A 27,249-nucleotide genomic window follows, 5' to 3' on the forward strand; every position below is an offset into this window, starting at 1 on the left:
TAGTATTTTATCTCAAGCTATCTGTTGGTAAATTTTGTACCTCATTCTCTTTTATGCTGAAAAAGTAGAAATAGCAGACTTGAATTATGAACAGCAATGTCAAAGTGGTCGGGAAGCGGCTTAAAAAAGTCAAACCGCCAAAGGTGATGTTTTGTTTGTTTATGTGATCATATATAAACTCATATTTTTCAAGAAGTATAATTTACACAAACAAAATACTAGAATTTATAGGTTTTTTTATGATCAGTTCAAAATAAATAGAGTTTTGTGATGAGGTTGTTGATAGAATCAATTCTTCATTTGATAAGTAATTTAACCTTTTTAATTGTCATTGTTAAGTAAAACACATTTTTTATATATAAAAGGCTAATGATTTTAAATTATTGTATCAGGGTTGCCACTTTACCTGGAAACCTTGAAAAACCTTGAATTTGACAATTTAGACAAAAATAACGTGAAAAAACCTGGAAATTGAGAAATTTTGAAAAAAAACCTGGAAAAACCTGAAATTTAAACAATTTTCAGATGTTCAGTAGTAAAATTTCAATTTGACCCAATAAATCTATCATATAAATAAAAAAATTTTGTCATCATAAAATTTTTTTTTATTAAAAGTAATATTTAAAGTAGCTTTATATTATCTTTTCAATGTTTTATACTATATAACACAGTTTTTACCTAAGACTAAACTTAAAACCAATAGTATGCCTAAAAATGTGTACTTTTAAAAACCTGGAAGAAATTTTGAAAACCTAGAAAAATTTTTGAAAAACAAGTGGCAACCTTGTTTTATACACTTTTGTTTTTGAAAATTCATATCCTTTAGTAGTATATCTTTTACATCAATTTAACTTTTATGTTCATTTAGTTCAAAGTTGTAAAGTTTTCATTGAGTTTTTACTAGTACAGTGCTTATTCACTTATCCGGACACGTTGGGCAAGATTTTTCTGTAAACATGTCCGGATAACTAAAATTCCAGATAAGTACAAACATTTTTTTTTCTTTTAAAAATATAACTGCTGCATATAATGCAATGCATAATGAAAGTGCTATGGTAAAAACAAATACATAGTTATTGTGAGTAGTATATAATAAATAGATAAATAATAAAAGCTAAAATTGAGGTTAATTAGTATATATTTTTTAATGTAGAATAACATCAGGCTTACTTACCCTCTCCAACTATATACGTTTTTTGAGGGTCAAGCAAGTAAAATTCGTCATTTGTAATTCCACCTGCCCTAACTAATGATTTAAAAAAAAAGGTTAATTTTTGTTTAAGAGAATTTGTATATTAAATTTATCTTTAAAAACAAAAAACTATGTAAACCTATCTGTCTAAATAAAAAGAAAAACTTTTAAACAAAGAAAAAAACAGACATAAAGACTTAAATAAACTTTGACTAAGTTTAAAGTCAATTTAACGGAAACATATTACTCCTAACAGACTATTTTTTATTGGAAGTTTTATTTAAATAAGAAAGAATAGACATTTGTAGAATTTTTAAAATTTCACTTAGAATTTTCTTACAGCATGATAGCTTAAATATTTGTATCATACAAAAAAGTTAGTGTTTATTACATATTAATGTTTTTTTGAATTTCCTTCTGACCAATACTGTCCGGATAAGTGAAGTCTGGATAATTAAATAAGCACTGTACTAAAATTTTCAATTTTTAGACATTCTTTAGATTTATTTAAATTTTTTTAAATTAAAATTTCAATATTTCTTTTTATTTACCCATTTTTAGAATCAAAATGCTTTTGTGAAAAATTAGTACTTACAGTTGCTAACCATGTCACATACTTATATCTAAAATATATTATGTGTAAGTAAAATTGGGTATACTTACATAATTAATTTAGCTTATAAAACACACATTAAGAATATATTTTAATAAAATTAACAAAACATAATTTTAAAACAAGTATGCCGAATAAAATATACAAAAGCTTTTAAGTAATGTTATGCACATAGATATGTGGTATACGTTGGGGACAATTAATTCACACATACATTTAATACATAATTTTTAGGTATGCAACATATGCAAATATCAAAATGACAATGCTTAATATTAAACAAAGGGGCTAGTTTGAATTAGAAAACATGTATTAAACCGTCTTATAATAATGTTGATTTTAACAAAATGACATAAGTTTCAGGTATTTTTTGTTTGATTAGTTTTAGCCTCTGATAACCAAAATGGCCTTTAAGTGGCAACATAGTCCACTTTAGCATGTACTTGTTTAAGCATTTTGTCAAAAAGTAATCAAAACGAGACAACTTTCAGGTGTGCAAGGTCTGCGGTGACAAATCGACGGGGTCTCACTTTGGAGCCATATCTTGCGAGGGTTGCAAGGGATTCTTCAGGAGAAGCACTCAGAAGGGTGGGCAGTTCACATGTTTGTTCAAAGGTTAGTAGTTGTTAAGTTTTTGTATTAGTCCTGCTTTTTAAAAGGCGATTGTTTACTTGTAATTGATTTGCACCTATTGAGATCCAAGTTGAGTTTGTAATCAATGCACATAACAATAGTTTATATTTTTAATTTTTAGAAAAAAAAGTTATGAAAAATATAAAGATAAGTTTACAGTTTTTGTTATTTTAGTTTGTCCACTTGCCAGTCCAAAGGTTAGCAGTTTAATATAATTATAACTGATGTAGAAAGTAATTTCTCATTTTAAGAGGAATGAAATAGACTTTGTATTGAAAGTCCAAATATAAACTTCAAGTTTTTACTGTTTTGACATATTTTTCTTTTTGAGAATGCATGTTGAACAATTATTGATTTTGTAGTAATTTTGTTTCCATGACCCATAACGTTTATTTTATTGATTTCTATGATATTTATACATTTACTGATATGTTTATTATTAGTATGCCAGTGGTGACCCATAATAACGTTGAAAAGCACATAAATTAATATAATTGTCCGAAGTACTGTGTTATTGTAGTTAGCATTATTACTTATGTTAAAATGCTAAGATAACTAGAATGTGACTTTTAAGAACGAAAGAAACCTCAGTATTTAAGTTTTTTTCAAGATAACTGTATTTAATTTTTTTTTTTGCACTCCAATTTAGTAGCCACAAGCGCCTCTGTGGTACACAGTCTATATTTGTTTGTTTTTACAATGAATTAAACTGCTACTCAATAGTTCATAACTGTTCATAAGCATGAAGTTTAAAACCAATGTGTGTATTTGGACGAATGTTTTTTTTTTACCAACTTTAATAATTTTTCAAGTAGTTTAAGTCTTAACTTATAAGTAAATGCTAACGTCTGGTAAGCCAATTGTATTTGCTGAAACTAAAGTAACCTTTGATATTGCTAAAATATTAATTTATTATTATATTCCGTAGTATATATTTTGAATTTTTTGTTCTTTATGTTTTATATAAATACTTAAATTATTTTTTTTTGTAACAACCAATTTTTATGAATCTTAAATATTTTTTTTCATGAGTTTTTAGTTTCACAAGAACTGAAAAAATCTTTGAGAAAACATTGTTTGCATTAAAAGCTTTTAGAAAAATAAACACTAAATTTTATTATTTTTTTCTTTAGCTGATTGCACAATAACGAAGCTGACGCGAAAGCATTGCCAAGCCTGCAGGTACAAGAAGTGTTTGGAACTTGGAATGAGAAAAGACTTGGTTATGACTGAAGAACAGGTATTAGTTATTTTATTAAGGAACATATTTAGTTATAAGGAATTGATAATATGTTCATTATTGTAGTATAAGGAACAGATTATTTATGAAGGAAAAATGTTAAAAGTTAGTATCAGATCCGCAAAAATGTTTTGAAATACCCAAAAATTAAGTAAATTAAAAAACAAATCATGTAGACAAAATTATTTATAATATCTAATTTCTCTTTAAACATTGTTTTAATTGTAAAAATTATTTAAATAATTACATGTTATTTATTACTTTCGCAGGTGATAGAAAAAAGAGAGCTGATCCAATCGAACAGAGAAAAGAGAAGACTGATGAAAATCAAGATGGAGAAGGAGATGGAATTGAAACAGGTAAATTCTTGTTCTGCCAATGATTACGTGAAGAAAGCATTACGTACTCAAGTACAAGTTTCTTTCTAGTACAGGGTTGCCACAAAAGTTGGGTGCTGGATAATCCTGGAATTTGACTATTTAGACTAAAAAAGCCTGAAAGAAAATTCAGAAAAGAGGAAGTTTCTCAAAAACCAGTGGCAACCCTGTGGTCAGGGGTCAGCAAACTGCGGCCCTGAGGCAAAAATCTGCTATGATTTTAAAGGTAACGGGTCTAAAATGCACAAAGACATTTTTGAACGAAGGGAAATTTGTGCTCAAAGACACTTTTGCTCAAAGTGTCACTTTTGCACGAGAGTAAAGTAAAAATTAAATAAAATAGAAAAAAGATAAAGAAAAGAAAAATAAGTTACTGACCGTGGGTAAGGGTTATGGGTAACAGTGATAGTAAAAGTAAAAACAAAGCAATAATAACTAATAAAAACTGTTAATCGAAAAAAGTAAATAATAATAAAACAAACAAAAACAAACTTATCGACTGAGGGTAAGGGTTAGGGGTGACAGTGATAGTAAAAATAAAATAAATAGAAGTTAAAATTAAAGAAAAAGTATAATAAATTAAGAAATTTTTCAGCCAGTGAAAAAGTGATCCTCGTGCAAAATTGACTTCGTGCCAAAGTTTCTTGAAGCAAAATTGTCCCTTTGTGCAAAAGTGACTTTTTGTGCAAAAGTGTTTTTGTTCAAAAATGACCATTCATGCTAAAGTGTCCCTTTGTGCATATTTGACACCCACCCAATTTTAGCATTAAAATAATCTGATAAGCACGATAAAACGCGGGTCGTTTTGTTTTGAACTGTTGTGGTAAATTGTGAAAGTAGAAATCACAAAACAGGTGGAACAAAAGTTGAACATGCAGCAAATCAGCTGTGACGCGCAGAATTGCAGCAACTTGAACGCGCAACCGTGCAGCAACCTGAGTGTTCAAAATTACGGTGGCAACGTTCAGAACCATGGTGGCAACGTTCAGAGTGGTGGTGTGCAGTCATGCGGTGACTGGCACAAAATTCCCGTCGTCAAACCGGTGAGAAGTTGTTTGAAAACTGATAAACATAAAACTTTAATAAGGTGAATCATAAATATGTTATTGCTCATGAGTGGTAAAGTTTTGACAGTACTTGGTTTGCAAAAGTAATTTTGGTTACAGTTTAAGTTTTTTTCAATATCAATAATAGTTAGAACACCAAAATGTACGTATATTATTTGCCATGTAATAAAGTCAACACTAGCAAGTTCAAATTAAAGTAAACAAACTCAGTATGGTGATGGGTTTGGTAAACAGTGCAAAAAACTTTATAATGTGAATTATAGTTTGTTATGTATCTGTTTTTGCTGAAGGTCTGAAGTTTTTTAATTAGCTCGTTTTCACTTAAAAATATCTTTCAAATTAAAATAACAAGCTAAAAGTATTTGTTTTAAAATCTGTATTCATTAAACAACTTATTTTAAATTTTAATTTAAAGTTTTTTAAGTAGTTGAAAACACTTTATTAGTAACATGTTCAAAAAAGTATTGTTTGTTACAGCTATACATAATTTCAAAAATAATATTTCACTACGCAATTTTAAATTATGTTTTCTTATCAAATACCGGATTTAATTTGACCTTGATTTTGTGCTAGTTAAAAGATTTATGATGTGAAAACAATTAATCAAGTTAATTTTTTTTTACGAAAACAATTTAATTAGTTTGGCCTTGCTGTAGTTTCTACCAAAAATGAGTTAAAAAACAATGCCCTTGGGTGGGCTATCAATAAAATAAGTGTAAAATTTACTTTTCAAACCAAAACCTAAAACATTAACCTTTATGAATTTTTTTAAATACTTTATTTTGATATTTAATTGATTCCTTTATGGATATTACAAAACTTAGTGTATTTAAAATAAAGATTTTCGATAAGATAAGTTGAAACGAATTATATTTAAGTTTTGAATAGTTTGACTGTAAATGATGTTTTGACATAAAAAAATGCAGGTAGCAAATACATACAAGTTTCATAAAATAAAACACTTTATGAACGTTGGTGTAAATAAAACTTTGTGTTACAGTTAAAATTTTGTTAAATATCAAAGATAGTTAGAACACCAAAATATATGTACAATGTTTACCATGTAATACAGTCAAGATGTGTAGACAGATAGTTTAGTGCATATAGTTGGTAATTATAAACATCTAAGTAAATATTGACATACTTACTTTGCATTTTCAACAAACCTTGACATATTTTGAAAATAATGTAATTGAAACATTGCCTACAATTTGAAATAGTTTTAATTTAATTAGAAGTACTTAAATAACTTAAAACTACTTTTAAGTTTTTATGTTAAAAAGTGTATAAATGTTGTAATTCTTTTATAAAAATGTAAATATTTGTATAATGTTTTATTATATGCGTTCTTTACTTTATTTTTACTAAATGTTATATAAAAAATGTAACGAAGTTCATTTTTTGTTTTAATACTAAACGTCTCTTTTGTAAAAATTCGTAGCAAGAAACTACGAATAATTGATAAAATTGACAGTCAATTTTATGTACTGTAATTTCCATATAAACGTAAAATTTTATAAAATTTGTAACGACATTTTTGATTAGTTTTTGTAAGCCCGGGGGTGTTTTCTAAAAGTTTGCTAATTTTCCTTCAACTTTTTTTGCTTATTAAACAGCTAACTAAAACTTTTAACAAAAAAAGTTGTTTGATGTTTTTTGTGAACATGTTAAAATGTTGTTTTAAGTAATTATCAAGAATTTTAGCTTTGATTTTCAATATTTTTAGTGTTCTTTAAAAATGTGCTTCAAATCAGCATTGAAAATTTTAGCACTGGTTTTAAACAATTCAATGCTGATTTGAAGTAAACTAAAAAAAAACACCAAAAAAGTTACAAATCAAAGCTAAAATTATTGACAAATATTCAAAACAACTTTTTCAACATGTTCACAAAAAACATAAAATAATTTTTTTTTGAATAAAATGAGAGTTAGCCACTATGAATTTTTTCTAATTGCTAACAAAGTAGCTTATCAAAACTGGCAACTAAGTAATAAAAAAAGGAGTTAATTTTCACACTGATGCTTTTGAAATTACCGGGTGTTGACTTTTTATGACAAGGAAACTTAATGAGGAAAAACACTTGAGGGTCTAAAGATTTTATAGAGCTTGTTAACATGAGTGCATCTGTTGTAAATGTTTAGTCAATTTGCAATTTGAAAGTTTTCCTAATCGCCAGTAAAGTAGTTTATAAAAACTGACTATTCAATAGTAAATGTAGGAGTTAATTTTAAATTGCTGCTTTTGAAATTAACAGTGTTTTACTACCATTGGCTTTTTATGACCAAAAAAACGAGGAATAAAGTACTACGCGATCAGGGTCTTATAAGTTTGTACAATTAAATTATAGTTAAATATAGAAATAGGAGTACAACTACTACAAATTTGTGTTTTATGATTAACACGTTTTCGTTTGTAAACGAAGTTGTTTATAGAGAAATATGCGCTTGATAGTATTGAAAAACACACGAAAATCCATTACTAATCAACATGCCAAACATTCTTAATTGACCAAGCTTGAAGTTAACTTTTTTTAACTTATTTTCTTTATCACTTATAAAATAACTGAATCTTACTATTTTTATCTGTAGTTACTTTATAACAAGTTTAAAAAACACTTAAACATATAAAGTAATAGTAATAATCCAGTTAATCAAACTTTTACTATAAAAAGGATAAATTAATAATTATGATCAAAGTTTATTAAGTACAAAAGTAAAAGCAACGCTATTATCAAATTCCTTTTGCTTACAAAGCAAAGGTTTTCTATTTGTATGAAGTTAGCCTCCATTTAAAAATGTTAGAATAAATTTCTTCGTAGTAAGTATAATGATTAAACATTTGTTTTAAACTATATCATTTTTTTGTGTAATAAATGTTTGATTCTTTTGATTACTGTTACTATATAAGTAAAACCACTGTTTTAAGCAAACAAAAAATTTCAGAATTTACAATAAACCTAAAGCAACTCTTTTACAATTTTCTGTCTGTCATTGAATTTTATATAAAACGAGTGAAGCTATTTCATTAATTTTTGTATTGTTGATTTATTGTTTTTAATTACTTAAATCAGGGTTGCTAAAAAACCTGGAAACCTGGATTTTGACAATTTAAGCAAAAAAACCTGGAAAAACCTTTATTTAAGATTTAAGATTTAGTTATTTATTTTAACCAATAAATCCAGTTTATGGTACATTATATTTCTTACCTCTTAAAAATAAATTGAATCCGAACCATAAAAGTCTCAAAAGTGTTTAGCTGGCTAAGTATAAAAACCGTACACATTCAAAATCCACCCGCGATCAAAATCCACCCAGTCAAATTCGAGAACCCTTTACCGATCGAGGGTAAGGGTTAGGGGTAATAATGATAGTGAAAAATGAATAAAATAGAAACTAAAAAACTACAAAAAATATATAAAACAAATTAATAAATAATTAAAAAAAAGAAAAAAACGTGTGGATTTTGAGCGTGGGTGGATTTTGATAGTATACCAAAGAAACATAAAAAGCTTAATAGCTTACAATATGATACTATCCAAAACAATCTTTATTTGTTTTTTATTATAATTAAATAGGTAGAAAAATATCTTACTGGTTCTACGTAGATGTATTAAAAAACTAAGACAATATTTCTAAAACTTAAGTCATGTAGGCAAGAGTATTTATACGGGACTTGTTGATATATAATTGACATATTTATATATTAACATAAACGAAATGTTTTTTATAGTTACCCAAGAAGCCAGAGCAACGTTATTGGATGACCATGGACCAAAGAGTGTTCATTGAAATATTACTCAAGGTGAGTATAACTGCTTACAATTGTGTTTAAACTTTGATAACTTTGGATACTAAACACTTAAAATAACTAATACTAAAGCAGTAGCGACGCGTGATGGAAATTAGTATAGCGACAAAAATAAATTAGTTAAGTGTTGTATTTTGTTTTGTAAAAAAATATTAATGTACAGGTTAACATATGCTAATAATACAAAAAACAAATTAGTTCGATTTGTTTACTATAGTTTCTACGCGTTAAGCGTTTAATCAGAACAATAACATATAACATTAAATACAACCAAGTAAAAGTATACATATGTATATACAGGTAAAAAGAATAACAATTGTATAAGTGAGTATATATAATATTATTAATTTAAATACCACTAGTGTAAATACACTTGTACTATTACTGGTATCAAAATTTCCTAAATTGCATGTCGATTACAGTACACACAAATGTTTATGCATATTTTTAACAGTTTTTAAAGTAAATCAAAAAAAGAAACAAACGTCATATAATTTTAACGTCCTAACATTTTCAAAGCACCACAAGGACTCGTACGATTTCGACTACAAGGACTTCGAGTCTTTCCGCGGCCTGGACCAGATATTCGTTCCCGACACCCCGCCCAACATGGGATTCGCGTGGTACGCCGCCAGCAAGAACCCCGCACTGCTGGAACAAGCCAACACGGTGAGTGAAACACTTTTGTTGGAAACTTAATCATGTAGTTGTGTTTGCTGATTTTTCGTGTAGTTTTGTTAAGTTTCAAGCAGCCATTGAGAACCCCGCACTACTGGAACAAGTTGATATGGTTGTTTTTTATTAACGTAATTAAAAGTAAAAACATGAGTCAATTTTTTACTCATTTAAAAGTTTAATCAGTTTTGTAAAGTACTTTAAAATGTGTTTTTTTAGTTTGTTTCTATCCTAATGCATTTATAAAAAAAGGTTCAACAAATGAGAAAATAAAAAAGTAGCAGTCTTGAAAGCTATTTGCACTCGTATTATGAACATTTTAAACTTTGCTCCTTGTGGCCACTTTCTGTTCAACAATTTAAATTATATAACCTTTGTAACAATTAGTTGTGCAAAAGTGAATACATGCAACCAGTAAATAATCTTCTCACGTTGTAACAGTCTGGTATCCAAGATTAATATCCAAATTCCTTGTTGTTGTACAAGTTTGTGTATTTTGAACATTTTTCAGATGAGAGTTTAGTATGTTTCATAGTTAGATTGATCCACAAACTAACTAGTAGCTGAAACCGCAGTTTTGCTAGAAAAGTTAAAGGTTTTAGATACAGTTTTGATAACTTTAAAACCAAAAAAATCCAGTTGGAAATTTATTTCGTAAGGTTTTTCTTCCCTTCAACAATTTTAAGTTTATAATCTTTAAAACCGCTGTTTGTTAAGAACAACTATTTCTAGGTTCAAAAAAAAAAAAAAAAACAACTTAGGTCTTTGTTAAAGTTTTAACAAAAAAAAAAAAACGCCTGCAAGGCACAAAGTAATTTTAAACTTTTTTGTAATTTATGAACTTGTACGGTGTTCACATTAAAATAAAGATCATGCATACACGTTGTAGTGAATTCTGATGCAATGGACACTATTTATTTTTTTTTTATTGACCTCAGTTAACAGTTGTGTTTACGCATTGTCAAACAAGTAGCTTTCTCTGACCTTTCAGTGAAAATTGTTGTGAGTTTAACGCGCTGTACTACTAAAGTTAAATGTCAGTAAGTTTACGGCATTCACCAGTTGACTTTACTACAACTTTAAAATCAATACTTTTTAGTACTTTATATATGGAAAATGTTATAAATTGAACATTTTCTCAGTTGTAACAACAGGATCAAAACAAACGACTTTCACAAGTTATTATGATAAATTTTTTAAGCTGGTCAAGAATTTTTCAATTACAAAACTAAATCGCTTGTTGTTTTCGATATTAAGTCTTTTTCTAAGAATAACTTATTGCTCGCGGCCATAGCATTAACTTTTTAAAACAAAAGTATGCTTGGTATTTATTTTATATCTAGCAGAAAATGATATTTAAGCAAATCAAAACCATTTTTTTGACAATCGGTTGTTCAGTCATGATTTACGCAGTAAAAGTTTTTTTTTTTTAGTTCATTGTATAATATATTATACATTAAACAACAAAAAAATACTGAAAAAGTAATGAGCAGTTAACATGCGGAGATCAAAGTATCAGTGTCTGTCTGATTAAATTTTTGATTTTTAAAACAAATTTTTAACACAGCTACGCCGCAAGTAATATTAAAGATTAGGATAGTTTTTAAATTATGCCTGTGACTATTTTTTGAGCTAAACTAAATGTAAAACTTATTTATAGTTTTGTGAACTACATACACTATATATCCTTTCATAATTAGTTATAAATAGTTATAGGAGCCATTAAAAAAATATTTATTTTCTTAGTTTTACTGAAGTTTTAAACTTTTACATGAAATAAGTTAAAAACAACTGCATATATTTTTTTAGAAAAGAATTAAACTAAATAAAACACAGAAAGAACTGAAACTTGTAATTTTATAGCATCCAAATAAAATTGGGTTTCAAAATTTTCTGTTCCATTTAAATTTCTGTTAAAAAAATATTGTGTGAAACATTTTGCGATACCTGACACTTGTTTCCTTTCAATGCAAATTTTTACTGTAAAGTGTTAAGTAACCGCAACTAAAGTTTTGAACTTTTACATAAAAAACATAAAAGAATATAAAAAAGTAATTATACAAAAAAAAAATTAATAAAATATGTATAAGTAAAATATAGAAAAAACTCTAATATGTCAAAAACAATAGTTTTGTGAGAAGGATTTTGCGATATTTAAAACTTATTTCCTTTCAATGCAAATTTTTACTGAAAAGTGTTAAGTCACCGCAACCAAAGTTTTAAACTTTTACATAAAAAAACATAAAAGAACATATAAAAAAAAAGTAATTATATAAAAAAAAAAAAATTTTAATAAAATATGTATAAGTAAAATATAAAAAACCTCTAATATGTTAAAAACAATAGTTTTGTGAGAAGGATTTTGCGATATTAAAAACGTATTTCCTATCAATGTGGTTTTTCACTGAAACGTGTCAAGTCACCGGGAAAAATGCCTCGTTAGTTTTAGTTTGCACTCTTTTGTACTTGTTAGAGGTTTGCACAGCTGGTTTTATTGTGGTACGTTGTGTTTTGCAAGATGAAAAGTGTTTTATGACTTTTATACTGATGATTAGCTGAATATTCACTGAATATAATGAATTAACTTTAAGTGTAATTCTAAAAGGCAACCTTAAACAGCTCACTGCTTAAATAAATAGTAAGGTTTTTGTATTAAATTTTGTTTATCTTATTATTTTTTTGAAGTGTTTATAATAAATATTCTTATATAAAATTTTTATATTTATTTTATTATTATTTTTTTTGCATTAGTTTAACTAAATTATAAATGATAAAATTAAAGTATTCTTTTTAATTTAACTGCGTTCAGTTTTAAGTCATTATAAAAATAGGAAATTTCATGATAAATTAGAAAAATTTCCGTTTTTACTAAAAATCTGTATTTACGCAACTTAGTTGAATGCAATTATTGCAGCATTTGAAAGCGTTCAAGTGATTTATAAGCTTTTATTTTTTATTATTTTATTTGCATTTTTTTTGTGGATTTTTTTTTTTTGTCAAAATTTATAAAAATATGAACTTTGACGTTTTAGTAAACAGCTTAAATTAAATTATTCAATTATAAGTAAAATCAAAAAAAAAATGTCAAATATTTTTTATTTATTTTATTAGCAAAGTTTAAATATCTTAGAATTACATATTTCATTGTTATTTTTATACGTTTTTTAAACTTAGTTTTTGAAAGCTAGTAAAAATCAAAAAACATATTTTTTTTGTAGAAACTGCTCTCATTCAAAATAAGTATAAGAAAAAAAAATTCTTACTTATTACCGTTTATTAAAAAATTAAAAGCTTATAAAATAGATTAAAAAAAAATTTTGTAAAAGAGTTTTATTTTATTTTGCTAGCATTAATTCTCTGTGCGAATTATTAATTAAATTACGATGAGTGTTTAATTTAGATTTTTCGACCTTATTTTGTTAGCAAATAAGATTTTAATCGCTTAAATTTTTATTACTCGACTAAAATCACCTGTCATAAATTGTGACAAGTTAATACTCTATTACAATTAAAATTCAAAGGCAAATTTGTTGAAGCGAAATATTTAATGGTTAATGTGAGTTTAAAACTAGCTAAATATACATAACAAGGTCTTTGCAATATTGTCTCAATAATTTTTCTTAAATAAAGAAAATGATTTTATACGCTGTAATTTATTATTTTATTTTTATTTTATTTTAGTTATTTTTATTTTATTTTAATTATTTTATACTATGTTTTTGTTTTATGTAACTGGAAACCGCCTTAAAAAGTTAAATATGAAAAATTTTTTTTTGTGGGTTATCAGTCGTTTAGAAAGTAATTTGTAAAATTTAAGCATTTTCTTTTTTTTGTTACACTTTAATTTATTGAGCTGTCAGAAGTAATAAAAATGTTTTTTAAATTTCTATTTAATTTATTAATAATTTAATACCCAGTTAGTAACACTTTATAATAATTAATTTTTGTAAATGTGTAACGTAAGCTTGTATCATAATATAAAACAGTTATAATATTATAATTTTACATCAAAATTTTATAGTTAACGAGTTAAATATTTTTCAACGTAGTACACTTGAAAACTACATTTACTAAAAAAAATAAAACAAAAAAGTTGCATTGTCTTAGTTTTCAAGTTGTGTATAAAATCTAGGTTCTACATTAAAGCAGTAACATGATAGAACGTAAAATCCTGGGAGATAAGAAATTACAATAATAAAAGATAAAAAAACAACGATAAAAATAATAATCTTCAGCCCGTAGTACATCAAGTTGTCAAACTTTAACACAAATAATGCGCTAAAGAGTAAATCTTATCGGCTAGCGTAACGCATCAATCAAAATATGTTTTATTGACAATGTTTTTCATTCAAGTTTAGAAAATTGAATTTATAAAGTTAAATTGTCAAATGTCTTAAGACTTTTTATTCATTTCAAACGAAATATAACACAAAGTTAATCCAATATAGTTTTTTATAGTTTATATAGTTAAAAAATATGATGTTTTAGTTTAAATTCAATTTTTGTACTTGGTAGCTTAACAGCAGTGTTTATGAGTGGTTATACTGAGTGGTTAGTATTACAATGATGTTTGCTCGTATTTTTAAATGTCCATGTAAAAAATCATTTACTTCTTGTCAACCAATGCATTTTACACGAAATACAGTACTAAGTTAGTTCAATATTATTTTTTTAATCTTTTTTTATTTAAATAAGTTGTACTATTTGTTTATAACAAATTCAACTTTTGTACTTGGTAGCTTAACAACAGTTTTGTTAAGTACAAGAAAACTACTCTATAAATTTCCATGTAAAAAATCAATTACCTGTTTGTTTGACGCTGGTCAAGAATGTTCTGCCAAATTATCGATTTGCTAACGTATGTTAAACTAAGATAAATTGTCGCTCGTAACCTTTGTATTTGAGCTTTTGTTTAAAACTTAAGGTGTGGTTTTAAGTTTTCTAAAGTTTTGTTTAAAATTGTTAAACGTGTTACAAGAAAAATATCAGTTTTAAAAGTTTCACCAAACAATAAAAAATTAAGCAAAACTCACTTAAAACTTTAAAAGATTAATAAAATTATTCTTTTTCGGTATTATTTTTTAAATATTTACTGATTAATAAATAAACACACCTGAAAATTATGCATTCACATAAGAGAGGAATTAAAGTAACAAGAAATTTGAAATTAACGTAATGAGATTAATGAATTATTAAAATGTCAAAACAAACAGTTCAAACGAAACTCAATAAATCTTTAAAGTCGCGCGAGTCTCAGTGCAATTTTTTACTTGTTTCATGAAAATTAACAAAACAAATCACAATGCAGAGCAGCGGGAAGCCGAAAGACATATTCACTGAGAATCGAGCTTCGCAACCTTCGACGAACCGGCAAGTACCTGATCCCAGCAGCAGCAACTCGTTCTCCCTGCACGGCTCTCAGTTGGCCACCGTTAGTTTGTTTGTAAATTTATTTAAATTTGATTGACTTGTAAAGTAATTTGTAAACTTTTATACTATTAATACAAGCTGTTGACAATCTACTGGTGCTAGTTGAATTAACTTGCAAAGTAATTGCCAACTTTTAAATATTAAATCGTTTAAAATATAAATATATTAGTTATTTTTAATTATTGGTCATTGATAAAATCTCAGTCTTCCAGTGAGAGTTGAATTAACTTGTATAGTAATTTGTAAACTTATAAAAAGTATTGTTACAAACTGTTGTCAATCTACTAGCGTTAGTTTATCTTTAATCTGTGAAGCAGTTGTAAACTTTTAAATGTCATTAATACTGACTTACAACAATCTAAAAGTTTTAACTTCATTACACTTTTGCTAGAGAGCTTTAGACAATATTTTAGACAATAATAAATTTAAATTTTACTTAACAGTGATACGAAATAAAAAATAATTTTTTATTTTAGTTTATTTTTTATAAAGTTTCAACATTTTGAACTGCACTACTATCTAACTATTACAAAACTATACGTCGAAAATAGTTATAACAAAAACTGTAAGAATGGACAAAGCACTTTCTTTGAAACTTTTCAAAACATACTTTGTAGTTTACTACCGAACGTACAAGTGTATCTTAGTTACAAATATTTTCTACTTTATAAATTCCGACACGGTTTAAAATTTTGAACTTTAAAATCACTGATTCCGGCACTCTCAAATTTTGTTCACTTGTAATTATGCAGTTGCGTTTTTTCAGACTTTCAGTTGAAAGACTTTCTTTGGCTCGCAGTCAAGTTTTAATCTTCCATTTCTGATTAGTGTTAAACAGTTCAGTAGAGTCTAAATAGTTTTATTTTACAAGCATTTTGGTATTTCTAAGATAGCAAATAAAGTTTATTTTTCGCTATCGTCAGCATATAAATTTATACAGAGTACTTAGAATTAGTTTAGTGTTTATAAAAGAATAAATAAACGCTTTGTACTTATTATTTTGATGAAAAAATTCTAAACGACTAGTTTGAAGCTCACAAACTCAACTTTAAGTCACAGTAAAGCTTTTAATTAGAAAAAAAAACTTTAAGTAATAAATTGTTTTCATTAAATAGCTGTTCAAGTGCGTTTGATGACATTATCAGTAAATAACTTGGGTCTGTTTGGCATATATGTTCTTCTAAATAATAATTAACTTAATAACCGGCTTCAAAATAAGATTGAAGATCAAAGTTGAATAACGCACGAAATTTTTAGTGTTGGTAGAAAAACAGGTAAAAAAGCCAGCTTATCAGTGGCAACTAATATTATGTCAAAACTGCAATTTTATTTTATTTTTAGTTTACAATAACAACATTAAGCTGTTTGATTTGAGTTTTAAGTAAATGAAAGTTTCTGAATCATTAAAAATAATTAATGATACTGATTGAAATCGGCCAGTCTAGTTTAAAAGTCATTAAGTGAAAATATAATTTGTCACACTGAAAATTTCACAGTGTTTACATTGACAACATCAACTTAAATTTAGACTACAGTTTCCGAGTCACAATCGGTTGTTTTAATTAGTTTGAAACCTGAGCGAGTTGAAAATTACGGTTTTTGAAAACTATTTTGCAATATAAACGATAAACAAAAATGGTTTTATTACTGTAAAATAGTTTTTTTACACTTTTTAGTATGTTGAAGAAATATTTTTTTAAAGTTGTTAAGCAGAAAAAAAAAATTGTGGAAAAAATTTCATTTAAAAAAGCTCAAATGTTGTGTTTTTTTTTAAGACTAACATATTTTACATTAGAATCTAATCAATAAATTTCTACTCGTGTGAAAATTTTTTCACACGAATTACTTAACACATATGTTCGGAAGAAAAATCAAACTTATGTGTTTTCTGTGATGAGTATTAAAAATTTCTTTGAGTAGTTGCAATAAGTTACCATTGAAAATTTTAAGTAGAAAACAAATTTTAAACAAGCACAAATCGACAGTTTTTAAACAATTACAGTTAATTTTACATGCTTTTTATGGTAAATGCTTTTTTTTTCGCAAAAAATTTTCAATTTTACGTCAGTTCTTGTTAGCATTAAAAATAAAAAGAGCAAAAATCAATAATTTTGCTTGAATTAAGTCTTATATTTTTTCATACTTAATTTGAAATTTTTTTTGTTTTCTAAAAATAATGTAAAGACATGAATTTACTTGTTTTTCCTTTTCTAAAATTAATTAATTTTGTTAGATCTGTTTTACTTTATTAAAAATTTGTAGCTGAAGTGTATTGATTAAAATGTTGCAATTAAAACTATAACTTATTTTTTCAAATATCAATAAAGCCCTGCAGTTTTCTCTAATTAAAACTGATCTAACAAAATTAATTAATTATAGAAAAGAAAAAACAAATAAATTCATGTCTTTACATTTTTTTTACAAAACAGTTTTTTTTCTCCAATTGAAAGTGGACTTTTCTTACTTTGATTTGTTTATACAGTTGTAATATGAAATAGCATGAAAAATTATAGTAATTTAAGCACTTTAACCTTTGTTTTGTGTTTGGTAACTTAAAATTTTAGAAGCATTTTATAAATCAATCCTTACCTACGTAATAAAAGCCTTTATTTTATTCTTTTTGTTACGAAACACATACATTAAAAATATTTTATTTGTTTCCTAGAAATTATTAGATACTTAGAAAATTAGATGGAAACTTAAGAATTATTTGAGTAATTAAAGACTAAACTAAAAATTGTTTAAAATTAGCCTACATAAATTTGTATTTGTTATAATTTTGATTTTAATTTTTATTTTGTTTACAATTACTTAAACAAAGTGTTTATAAGAGTATTGTTTAAATTTATTTCAAAACTACAACACATTATTTAAAAAATTAGTACTGTTGTATTTTATACTTTTTTTTTTATTAAATACGTACAAATATGTATTGAAAGTTTAGTTGTTCGAACAATTTTGTTTAAATTAACCACTCGTAAAAGGTAAATGTGGATTAAAAAAAAATAATCTAAATATAAAAATTTCTTTTGAAATTTTAATTCTGCTTACCAATTTGAATAAAAATATGAATATCAACACAAATAATTGCTAACCAGTCAATCAATAATCAATCCAAACGCCTGGGGCAAGTAAAAATATTTTTGAAAATGCGCTAAAACATTTTAAAGTCAATAACAATCTGTTTTGGAAACTTTACGTGTAAATTTTTTTTACTGCATTTTAAATTATAGCTCGTTACTAGCGTAAACTAGTGATCGAACGATTTCGTTGATGTGCGCTAATAACCCTGTCGGAATTACAGTGTGTAAAGAAATTTACTAGTTTACCTGAAACAAGGTGGCAGCTGAATGTTTTGAAATCTTTATGTTCTAGCTCAGGGGTCGGCAAACTGCGGCCCTCAAAGACAAAATCTGCGGCCCGCGAGGTACATGTCAGCTAAAAAAATTCTTTTTTAAAACGCTAGAAAAAAAGGTTTTTGTGGTGAAAACTGACAACTAGGGTTTAATTCAAGTAATTACTGCTGTTTTATAACTTTTTTTGTCCCAGTTTTTGTTTAAAACTGTATTTTTGTATTATCTGTTACAATATTTTACTATAAACTGCGGCCCGCAATAACCTTTTTTTCTGTATAGTTCGGCCCGCAAGCAAATTTTTGTAAGAAAATTGGCCCGCCACCTATAAAAGGCTGCCCACCCCTGTTCTAGCTTCAAGCTTATTCTGCTTTATGCTTGTACAACTTGGGCAAAGTTTGTTTGCAGCTTCATATTGAAAGAACAACCTTATGTTTGTTTTAATTGTAATTTTTTTAGCATAAGTTTTTTTTTAATGAAATTGTATATGAAAAATTACAAAGTTACCTTAAAGCAGTTTGTTTCGAAAGCTGAGGATAACATTTGAAAGCCTTAAATTAATTATACTTATTGTCGATTAAAACTTGGGCAGAGTTCTTGATTTTCAACACTGTATGTAATAACTGCTATAATTCAAAAAAAAAACGTATACCCACACAACCCAACATTATGAATACTAATGTTACGTATGTTTTGAAGCTAAACTGACTGTGATTCTTAGGCTGTTGCAGTTTTTCAAAAGTTTGTAAGAGTTTTAAAACTTAAAACTGTTATTTTTACTAATTAGCATGCAAACATATTCACTATGCAATTATTACGTAAATATGTTTTGCTTATGTTGTTTTTTGTATTTGTAAATAAAATAGATACAAGATTTTATCCGGATAAAAAAATACTTAAATTTGACTAAATTTACTTTTATTTTCTCGCTTGCTCAAGATAATTTTGGTAATGTTAGTTTTTTTTTTTCACAAACAAGTGCAAACGTTGATTTTAATTAGCGACAGTGGCATTTTGGCGACTCAAAATGTTTACTTTCCATTAGCTTGTTACAAAACAAGCTCTATTTAAAAACTTATATGTCTTAAATTTAAAATTGTAAAGTTTAAAAGAATTTACTAGTTATGTTTTTTTTTAGTAGCGTCATATTTTCATTAATGTCATTCGAAAAAGCACTTCACCCACAATCTAAGAACCTATATGTTGTAGTAAACAAAAAATAATAAAAAATTAATGTGTCACGATGTGTTTTAACCAACAAAAATTTGAATGCATTATTTGTTTAAAAGCATATTTTGAGTGAGATATGAATTTTTAATGGGACCTATTGTGTGTGTTTTTTCATAATCTTATTTAAATGTTGTCAGTGAAATTTTGAATTATTAATTAGCATGGAATTAATGTTTTGTAAATTACTTGTGTTAATTTTAATAAATTGTACATACAATTTAAAAAAAAAAAACTAATGGACTAGAGTTATATAACTGATGTCAAAAAACTGGTGTAATATAAAAACGTAAAAAAATTCTCTGTGAAATTTCGAATGTTACATAAATAACAATTGTAGCATTTTATATTCGTATATTTTAGCTTAAGAAAGTATTTTATATTGTAGCTTAACAAAGTACAAGTAAATTAATGCAACCTATATAAAAGTAACTTAACTATAATGTATTAATCTACAATTTTCTATTATATAATAGTTATTACATAAGCAAACTATAAAGTTACTTTAAAATTTCAGTACATTTGTAAACATATGATACGGAATTCAGTAGCTTGTTGACGTATAAGTGCTTAAGTTAATACGTGTTCACTTATGCAACCCATGAGTTCAACCTGTTGTAATAATCCATAGAGATTAGTTTTGTTTTGAAAAATTGGAATTTGTGTTTTATGTAGTTTTAAGTTGAAACAATTATACTGTGCCGAGTATTTATGTAGCTGGAAAAAGATGTATGAATTTTTAGTGAAATCGGTTAGCGCGCCGTACTTATATGATAGTATCGGAGAAATGCGGAGGTTGTGAGTTCGAGCCTCACCAGGAGCACTTTTTGATATTTTACTGAAAAGCGTAGCCAGAACATTTGTTTTGAGCTGTTATAAAAGGTAGAGTTTCCAGAATCGGATCGTTTTAAACAGTAAATTGAATAATTAAACAGAAGGTGTTCTTTTCTCACGGCAAAGCGGTGCTCAGTTAACAATAAATAATGCACATATAAACAACAGTTAACAGTTATTGTTTATTTAGTTAAGAATAAATAGTACACATACAAACAATAGTCAACACAATTCAACAGACGAACGCGCAGCAAGGCAGCACCACGCAACATCCGCAACAACCACCGAGCTTGCCTCATACGAACAACCTACCCCACCTCGAGAAGATGGAGTACATACAAGGATTTCTGCACTCTCAAGGTTAACCATTGATTTCTTTTGATAACCATACTTGTATGTTGTCAGTGAAATTTTCCAAGTAAATTTTGTTGGAAAAATTCACTCGTATGTTTTTTTATAAAAATTGTTCTGTAAAATGGGTTTGTTATTTTGAATAGACTGTTAACAGATTGCAAATAAAATTTTTTTCAAAAAATAAAACTAATTAGCCAGAATTATTTATTACATACCAGGATTTTAGCACTCTCAAGGTTAATTGTTGATTTCTTCGAGCAGTAGTGTTATTATGTTTTTATACATTGTCTGTAACATCATGATAAGTTATTTTATTTATTGCATCACTGCGCTTTTTGATTTATTGTCATCATTTATTTTTGTTCTACACACACGATTACGCCTGGCCGATCCCGGCTGGTAGCGGGCCTTTTACTGTTTAAGAAGCAGTGTAACGGCATTTATGTTGAAATTATCAAGCTCACTGTGACCACGAGTGAAATTGTTAACTTTTTTTTTTGTTAGTCTTATACAAACTAAATGCAAGCTGTATTCGAGAGATGAAAAAGAAATCTGTTTTGAAAGCGACGGATGTCTAAAAAAGCACATACGTGGAAGTGATTGCAGATTGCTACTAATTAACGCAGGGGTCAGGTCAAAAAAGAACGTTTTTTTATGTGCTTTAAAAAACATATTTAAAGACAATTTTTTCGAACAATAAAATAATAAAATTTAGGCGATAGAATACCCTTTAAATATAAACATAATTATTCGAAAATATTAGTATATTTAACTAGTTGAATGAAAATTTTAACATGGCCCGCGGGCCGCAGTTTGCCGACCCCTGAACTAACGCATGATAAAATGTTACGAAAAAGTTCTATCACTTAAACGCCATTCAATTGAAAAGGTCTGAGCTTCCACATGTTGAAGGACCAGAAGTCCATCTACAAGCTGCAGCACTTCTGCGACATAATGTCGTGGGGCATCAAGAAGGTCATCGAATTTTGCAAGGGCATTCCGGAGTTCATCGAATTGAGCGTCGCCGATCAGATAGTGCTGTTGAAGGTAAAATTTGTATTGATATGAAAATTAGTTGCTTTTGAATTAACTTAGATAAAACTGAGCACAAGCTAGGTTTGACCATATTGAAAGGATCATAACCAACACGATACTTCTGGATAAAATTCTATATATGATGTTTTTTTTTTGTCCCTTGTTGCTAAACGAATGTTGTTAACAATTAAGAAAATTAAACATTAGGTAATACTAATACAATCTGAAATTTAGGAAGTGCACACGTTTTAATATATTTGTTCTGTATTAATATGCTCCTGAAAAATAATTAATTTATTTTAGTTTTGGTAAGTTTAAGTGATCCGTGCACGGCGCTGAAATATTTCACCTGCTTTACAAAAACAAGTTGTAATGAATAATGTGATTCATTAAAGCCCCGTAACAACAGAGAGTTTTAAAATGTGGAGAATAAGTTCGTTTATCGGCAGAAGGCCTTGTATTTGTTAATTTTTTTAAGTAAGATGAATTTCAGAGTTTATTGAATTGAGCATCGCCGATCAAATAGTTCTGTCCAAGGATAGAATTAAAATTATAAATAATAATAAATAGTATGTTTATTTGTATAAGTTAAATTCCGGAATTCATTGAATTAAGTGTCGCTGATTAAACAGTTCTGTTAAAGGTGAGATTAGTAAATAAACTTTAAAAATATATTTTTAATTTTTTTATTGTATTGTTTTGGCGGGAGTTTTTAATATTTTTTATGTTAATTGAACCAATGATTTAATTTAGAAATTAATAAAACTATCAGACTCGAGAATGATGGTAAGTGGTAGATACACATCAATAGTACAAATAAAATTTATGTAACTAATTACTATTAAGTAAGCTATAGTTTCAAAAATATTTAACGAAAAAGTATAAATGAACAACTAATTGAATTTTGTAAAAGGGCGGATGCTTGGAGATGCTTGTTATAAGGTCGTACTTTGCATTTTCAATAGAAGGAAACAGTTACAAGAGCGAAAAGTTTCAGTACAACCCCTCTGACTTCATCACGGCTGGTATGTGGTAAAAATATATATTTAAAAACAGTAGTTGAAACTAGAATTGGTTTAATTTCGTAAAGAACAAGTTTTTACATACTGGATAAAATGCTTAAATCAGTCCGGGACACAGTCAATTTTTTGTTTGTGATTTTTTACGGCATCAATAGTTGAAAAATAAAATGATTATTTTGAAAAGTCCACAAACTTTTATTGCACAATAAATAAGTTTGAAACGTTTTCAGATTTACAATCCGTCCTCAATAAATTGATTTTATAATGTTGTAAAGAATGAATCAAGAAATTAAACAGAAAACTGTTTCGTTGAAACTTTGATTTAGATGTATAGTTATTATTATATGTTTTTGTTTTAAGAAAACAAATAGAGAGATCTCAACTGCTGGAGGAGAAGTAATATATTTATTCTTTCAAAAATTTATTTTACAAACTAAGTTTCGGTTAAAGACCTCGTCAGTGCTTAAATAAATCTAAAAAAAAGATATGTGACAGTCATGGAAAATAGCATTTAAACAATTAAATTAAAATAAAACCAAATTTTTACTGAAAATTTTTACTTAAAAAACTAAACAAATCAAATTTTAATATTAAGGCTGAGTTTTAGTAGAAGTTTAAATTTTTAGCAAAGTTTTAAAATCAATATAACAACAATAATAATAACAATCAAAGCTGTATGTAGCTTCTAGTATAGTTATTATTTAAACAATTATCTAAAGTAAAACTTCTGAAGTCGAAAAGAGAGACTAACAATGGTTTTATGTTTTTAAAACACAAACCATAATTTAGGCAACAATAGTCCTTATAATAATAATTTAAACATATTTCGTTGTTCTATTGTAACATCTATATACACTTTTTGTTGTAAATAATGTGTCATAATATTTTATACTGCTTGGGCTCAAGTTAAGAGTTGACAAAATTTGTTTCACTTTATTTTATGTTACAATGTATAAACTAATAATTAGTTTTTTTTTTTTCAAGGAGCAAGTAAAGAGTTTTAAAAACATGTTAAATTATTAAATAAAATAAAAATAACTGATTTTAGTTTTTTCAAAGGGGCGATTAAAGACTTCATACAAGCATATAAAAATTATTGAGTAAAATTGAAAAAATTAAATTTTATTATTCTCAAGGCGCAAGTAAAGAGTTTTACATATATGTTAGGCTTGTTTAATAAAATGAAAATAATTAATTTGTTTTTTTTTTCGAAGGGGCGAGTAAAGAGTTCATACAAGCGTACAACGACGTGCACTGCAGAATGCGGAAGATCAAGATAAAAGTCGAGGAAATTTGCTTGTTGCTCGCGCTAATACTCTTCTCGCCCGACAGACCCGATCTCACCCATAGGAAAAAGGTAGGGAAATAGTTGGTTGTTTTATAAACACATTTTTGGATAAAGCTATAAAATATTAGTCCCTAAAGTTTCATTATCACTAACATGTATAAAATTTAGCCATGATAAAGTAATCTGCAACTAATTTTTAATGAAGTCACACTCAGAATAAATGTACAAAGTCTGGAAAGAGGTAGGGTAATGATAATTGATATTTTAGTTACTGGTTTTACTGAAAAATTCATTAAAGGTGCATTATTGTTGCTACTGAGAAAAGAAGTTTATTTATGTGTTATATTTTTAATGATAAAAAATAAAAATAAAAAAAAGGTGGAAAAGACGCAAAATCACGCCGCTGAAACGCTGCAGATGTACGAGTACATCGAAAAACCCATGGACACCGCTGTGAGTGGAACTTTTATTTTTATTAGTTTAATTTAAACAACTGTTTACTAAATTAAAACCTTGTTTAGATAACCTGTTTCATCTTTCCAACAGGTAGCTAAGTTAAAGTTGAAGCGTTTTTATTAACTCATTTATTAATTCTTTTGTTTTAATGTTGCTAATTTAAATGCAACATGTTTTCTGTATTTTGAAAAAAACAAACTAAATAAATAGTTTATGATGATTAAAAGTAGACATTTACTAATCAGCTGATAGATGGTATGTAATTAAAATTCCTTAAACAACCTATTAATAAAAAATATCTCTTATTAAAAAAGACTTACTACAATACTTCATCATAACGAGTAATATATATAATTCATGTATGTAATTTAGCTTTTATTTTTGACAGTATTGATTAATTTGGACAAATAAAATATAAAAATCTAATCTCAGATGACAGAAATTACTAATATTATATTACCCAGATAGTTAAAAACAAATTAAGTCTAATTATTTTCATGTAATTTAGATCTCGTTAAATAAACAATCAACCAAAAGTTCAATAAAATATATTACCATATGATAATTTATTCATAGAAACAGATAAAAGTCTTAAAAATAAAATATATCTATTTCATTCTAAATAAAGATTACAGTTTTCTCAGGTATCATGCTTATATTACCTATTGTAAAAAAAAGTAATTAAGTAAACAATTATTCAAATATTTTAAAAATGATTTTTAATAAGTAAAAATGTAATAATTCGAATTCAGGTGACTGAAATTGCCCAAATAAGAAAAAAGTATGTAAAACTTATAGAAAAACAAATAATAAAATTGTAACAAGTTTTTATTAAAATAAACACAAAAAAGAATATAACAATCGCAGATTACGGACTTCACCGAGATCATGCTGATACTGCCCAAAATTAAAAAAAATATCTAAATCGTTAAAAAACAATTAATTAAATTGTAACAAGTTTTTATTAAAATAAACACAAAAAAAATAATACAACAACCACAGGTTACGGACTTCACCGAGATCATGCTGATACTGCCCAAGCTGCGCAACATATCCTCCCTCTTCAGCCAGGACATCCACGAGCTGCAGCGGGACTTCGAGTCGGACATGAACCCGCTCATATTCGAGCTCATCACGCAGAGCATGTGAGAGAATTGTCTCTCTCGTTTTTGAGAGTTCTCTCATATATGATTGTCTCATATTCGCTCTCACCACGCAGAGCATGTGAGAGAATTGTCTCTCTCGTTTTTGAAAGTTCTCTCGTACATGATTGTCTCATATTCGCTCTCATCACGCAGAGCATGTGAGAGAATCAGTTCTCTCGTTTTTGAGAGAATTTTGTTGTTTTTAAGAGTTCTCTCATATATGATTGTCTCATGTTCGCGCTCACAGCGTTTGGCGTTTCAGTCCAAAATTTTGAGACGTTTCAAAATCAACCGTTATTTTCAACCAATTTGAGAGACTCCATGGGCCGTTAGCTCTCTCGTTTTAACATACGGTTGTCTCGTTTTTAAGAGTTCTCTTTTTTTTGAGAGTTGTCTCATACGGGACAAGTTCAAAATCCACCCGATCGAATTCAAGAACCACTTACCGATCGAGGGTTAGGGGTAACAGTGACAGTCAAAAAACAAAAAAATTAAATAAAAAGAAATTAAAAAAATATATGAAATAAGTTAATAAATAATAAATATAGAAAAAAAAATCGGGTGGATTTTGATAGTATACCATCTCATACATGATTGTCTCATTCGCGCTAACAGCTTTTCAGTTAAAAAATTTGAGACGTTTCAAAATCAACCGTTTGTTTCTATTGGCTTGAGAGACTCCATTGGCTGTTAGTTTATACGGTTGTCTTGTGTTTTGAGAGTGGTTCTCTCGTGTTTAAATTGACAGCATTTGAGATTATTTTTGTCCCAGAGTTGTATATGTTTCAAAACTCAACTAATTTTTAACGAAATCTTCTTTCTTTAAACTCGTTTTGGATACATTTGCCGCGCGTTCGAATTGACATTGTCAGTAGAAATGTTTTTCGAAATCAGCATGACACTCATGCGCGGTAACATTTCTGTTTTCCTTTTTTCTCTTGTTAGGAAGATTGTCAGACAGCCAAACTAGCAAATTGTTTTTACAGAAATTCCAATTTTTGTGTTGAAGTGACTTGTGTTGTTTTGTTTGAAAAAATGTTATCAGTATTTCAAAAAAAAAAAAGCTAGTTTAGTGTAGCTGCTTTAATCACAAAAAATGAATTATTGATCATATTCAGTTTTGTAAATTTATAATGTGTAACATATTTCACTTTACATAAGTAAACTTCATTTATGCTTTTTCTAAGTTATAAACAATTGAAATAGGTCGGAATTTCAAACACATTATTAAGTGTCACACTTAAGTACTTCTATCTGTAAAATGATAATTGATTTTTGTTTGAAGTTTGTACGACTTCTAGTGTTGTTATGTAATGAGTAAAAATTCTACAGACCTTAAGCACGTATTAAAATGTTTGAAAAATTTAAGTACTTAGTGTATACATTTAGTACGTTTTTTTAATTTCTGTGAAGATAAAATGATCAATTGTTTAAAAAACTAAATTAAGTAGCTGTCAACATGCAATATGATAACATAGAAACACAAACAATTTTTTTTTT

General features: G+C 27.1%; 1 protein-coding gene across 1 annotated transcript; it reads left to right on the forward strand.

Moving 5' to 3' along the window:
• On the forward strand, positions 1-27,249 carry LOC145831353 (vitamin D3 receptor-like). Its single transcript, XM_082938584.1, has 14 exons — positions 1-143; positions 2,297-2,420; positions 3,572-3,678; positions 3,948-4,037; positions 4,910-5,098; positions 8,853-8,924; positions 9,450-9,599; positions 14,914-15,036; positions 20,689-20,809; positions 21,693-21,850; positions 22,752-22,863; positions 24,075-24,217; positions 24,527-24,601; positions 25,607-27,249. The coding sequence occupies exons 1-14, from the start codon at positions 87-89 to the stop codon at positions 25,751-25,753; spliced, it is 1,668 nt and encodes a 555-aa protein (XP_082794710.1). The 5' UTR covers positions 1-86; the 3' UTR covers positions 25,754-27,249.

Source organism: Thalia democratica, chromosome 3 (assembly GCF_965202585.1).
Source record: "Thalia democratica chromosome 3, ktThaDemo2.hap1.1, whole genome shotgun sequence".
Taxonomy (NCBI): domain Eukaryota; kingdom Metazoa; phylum Chordata; class Thaliacea; order Salpida; family Salpidae; genus Thalia; species Thalia democratica.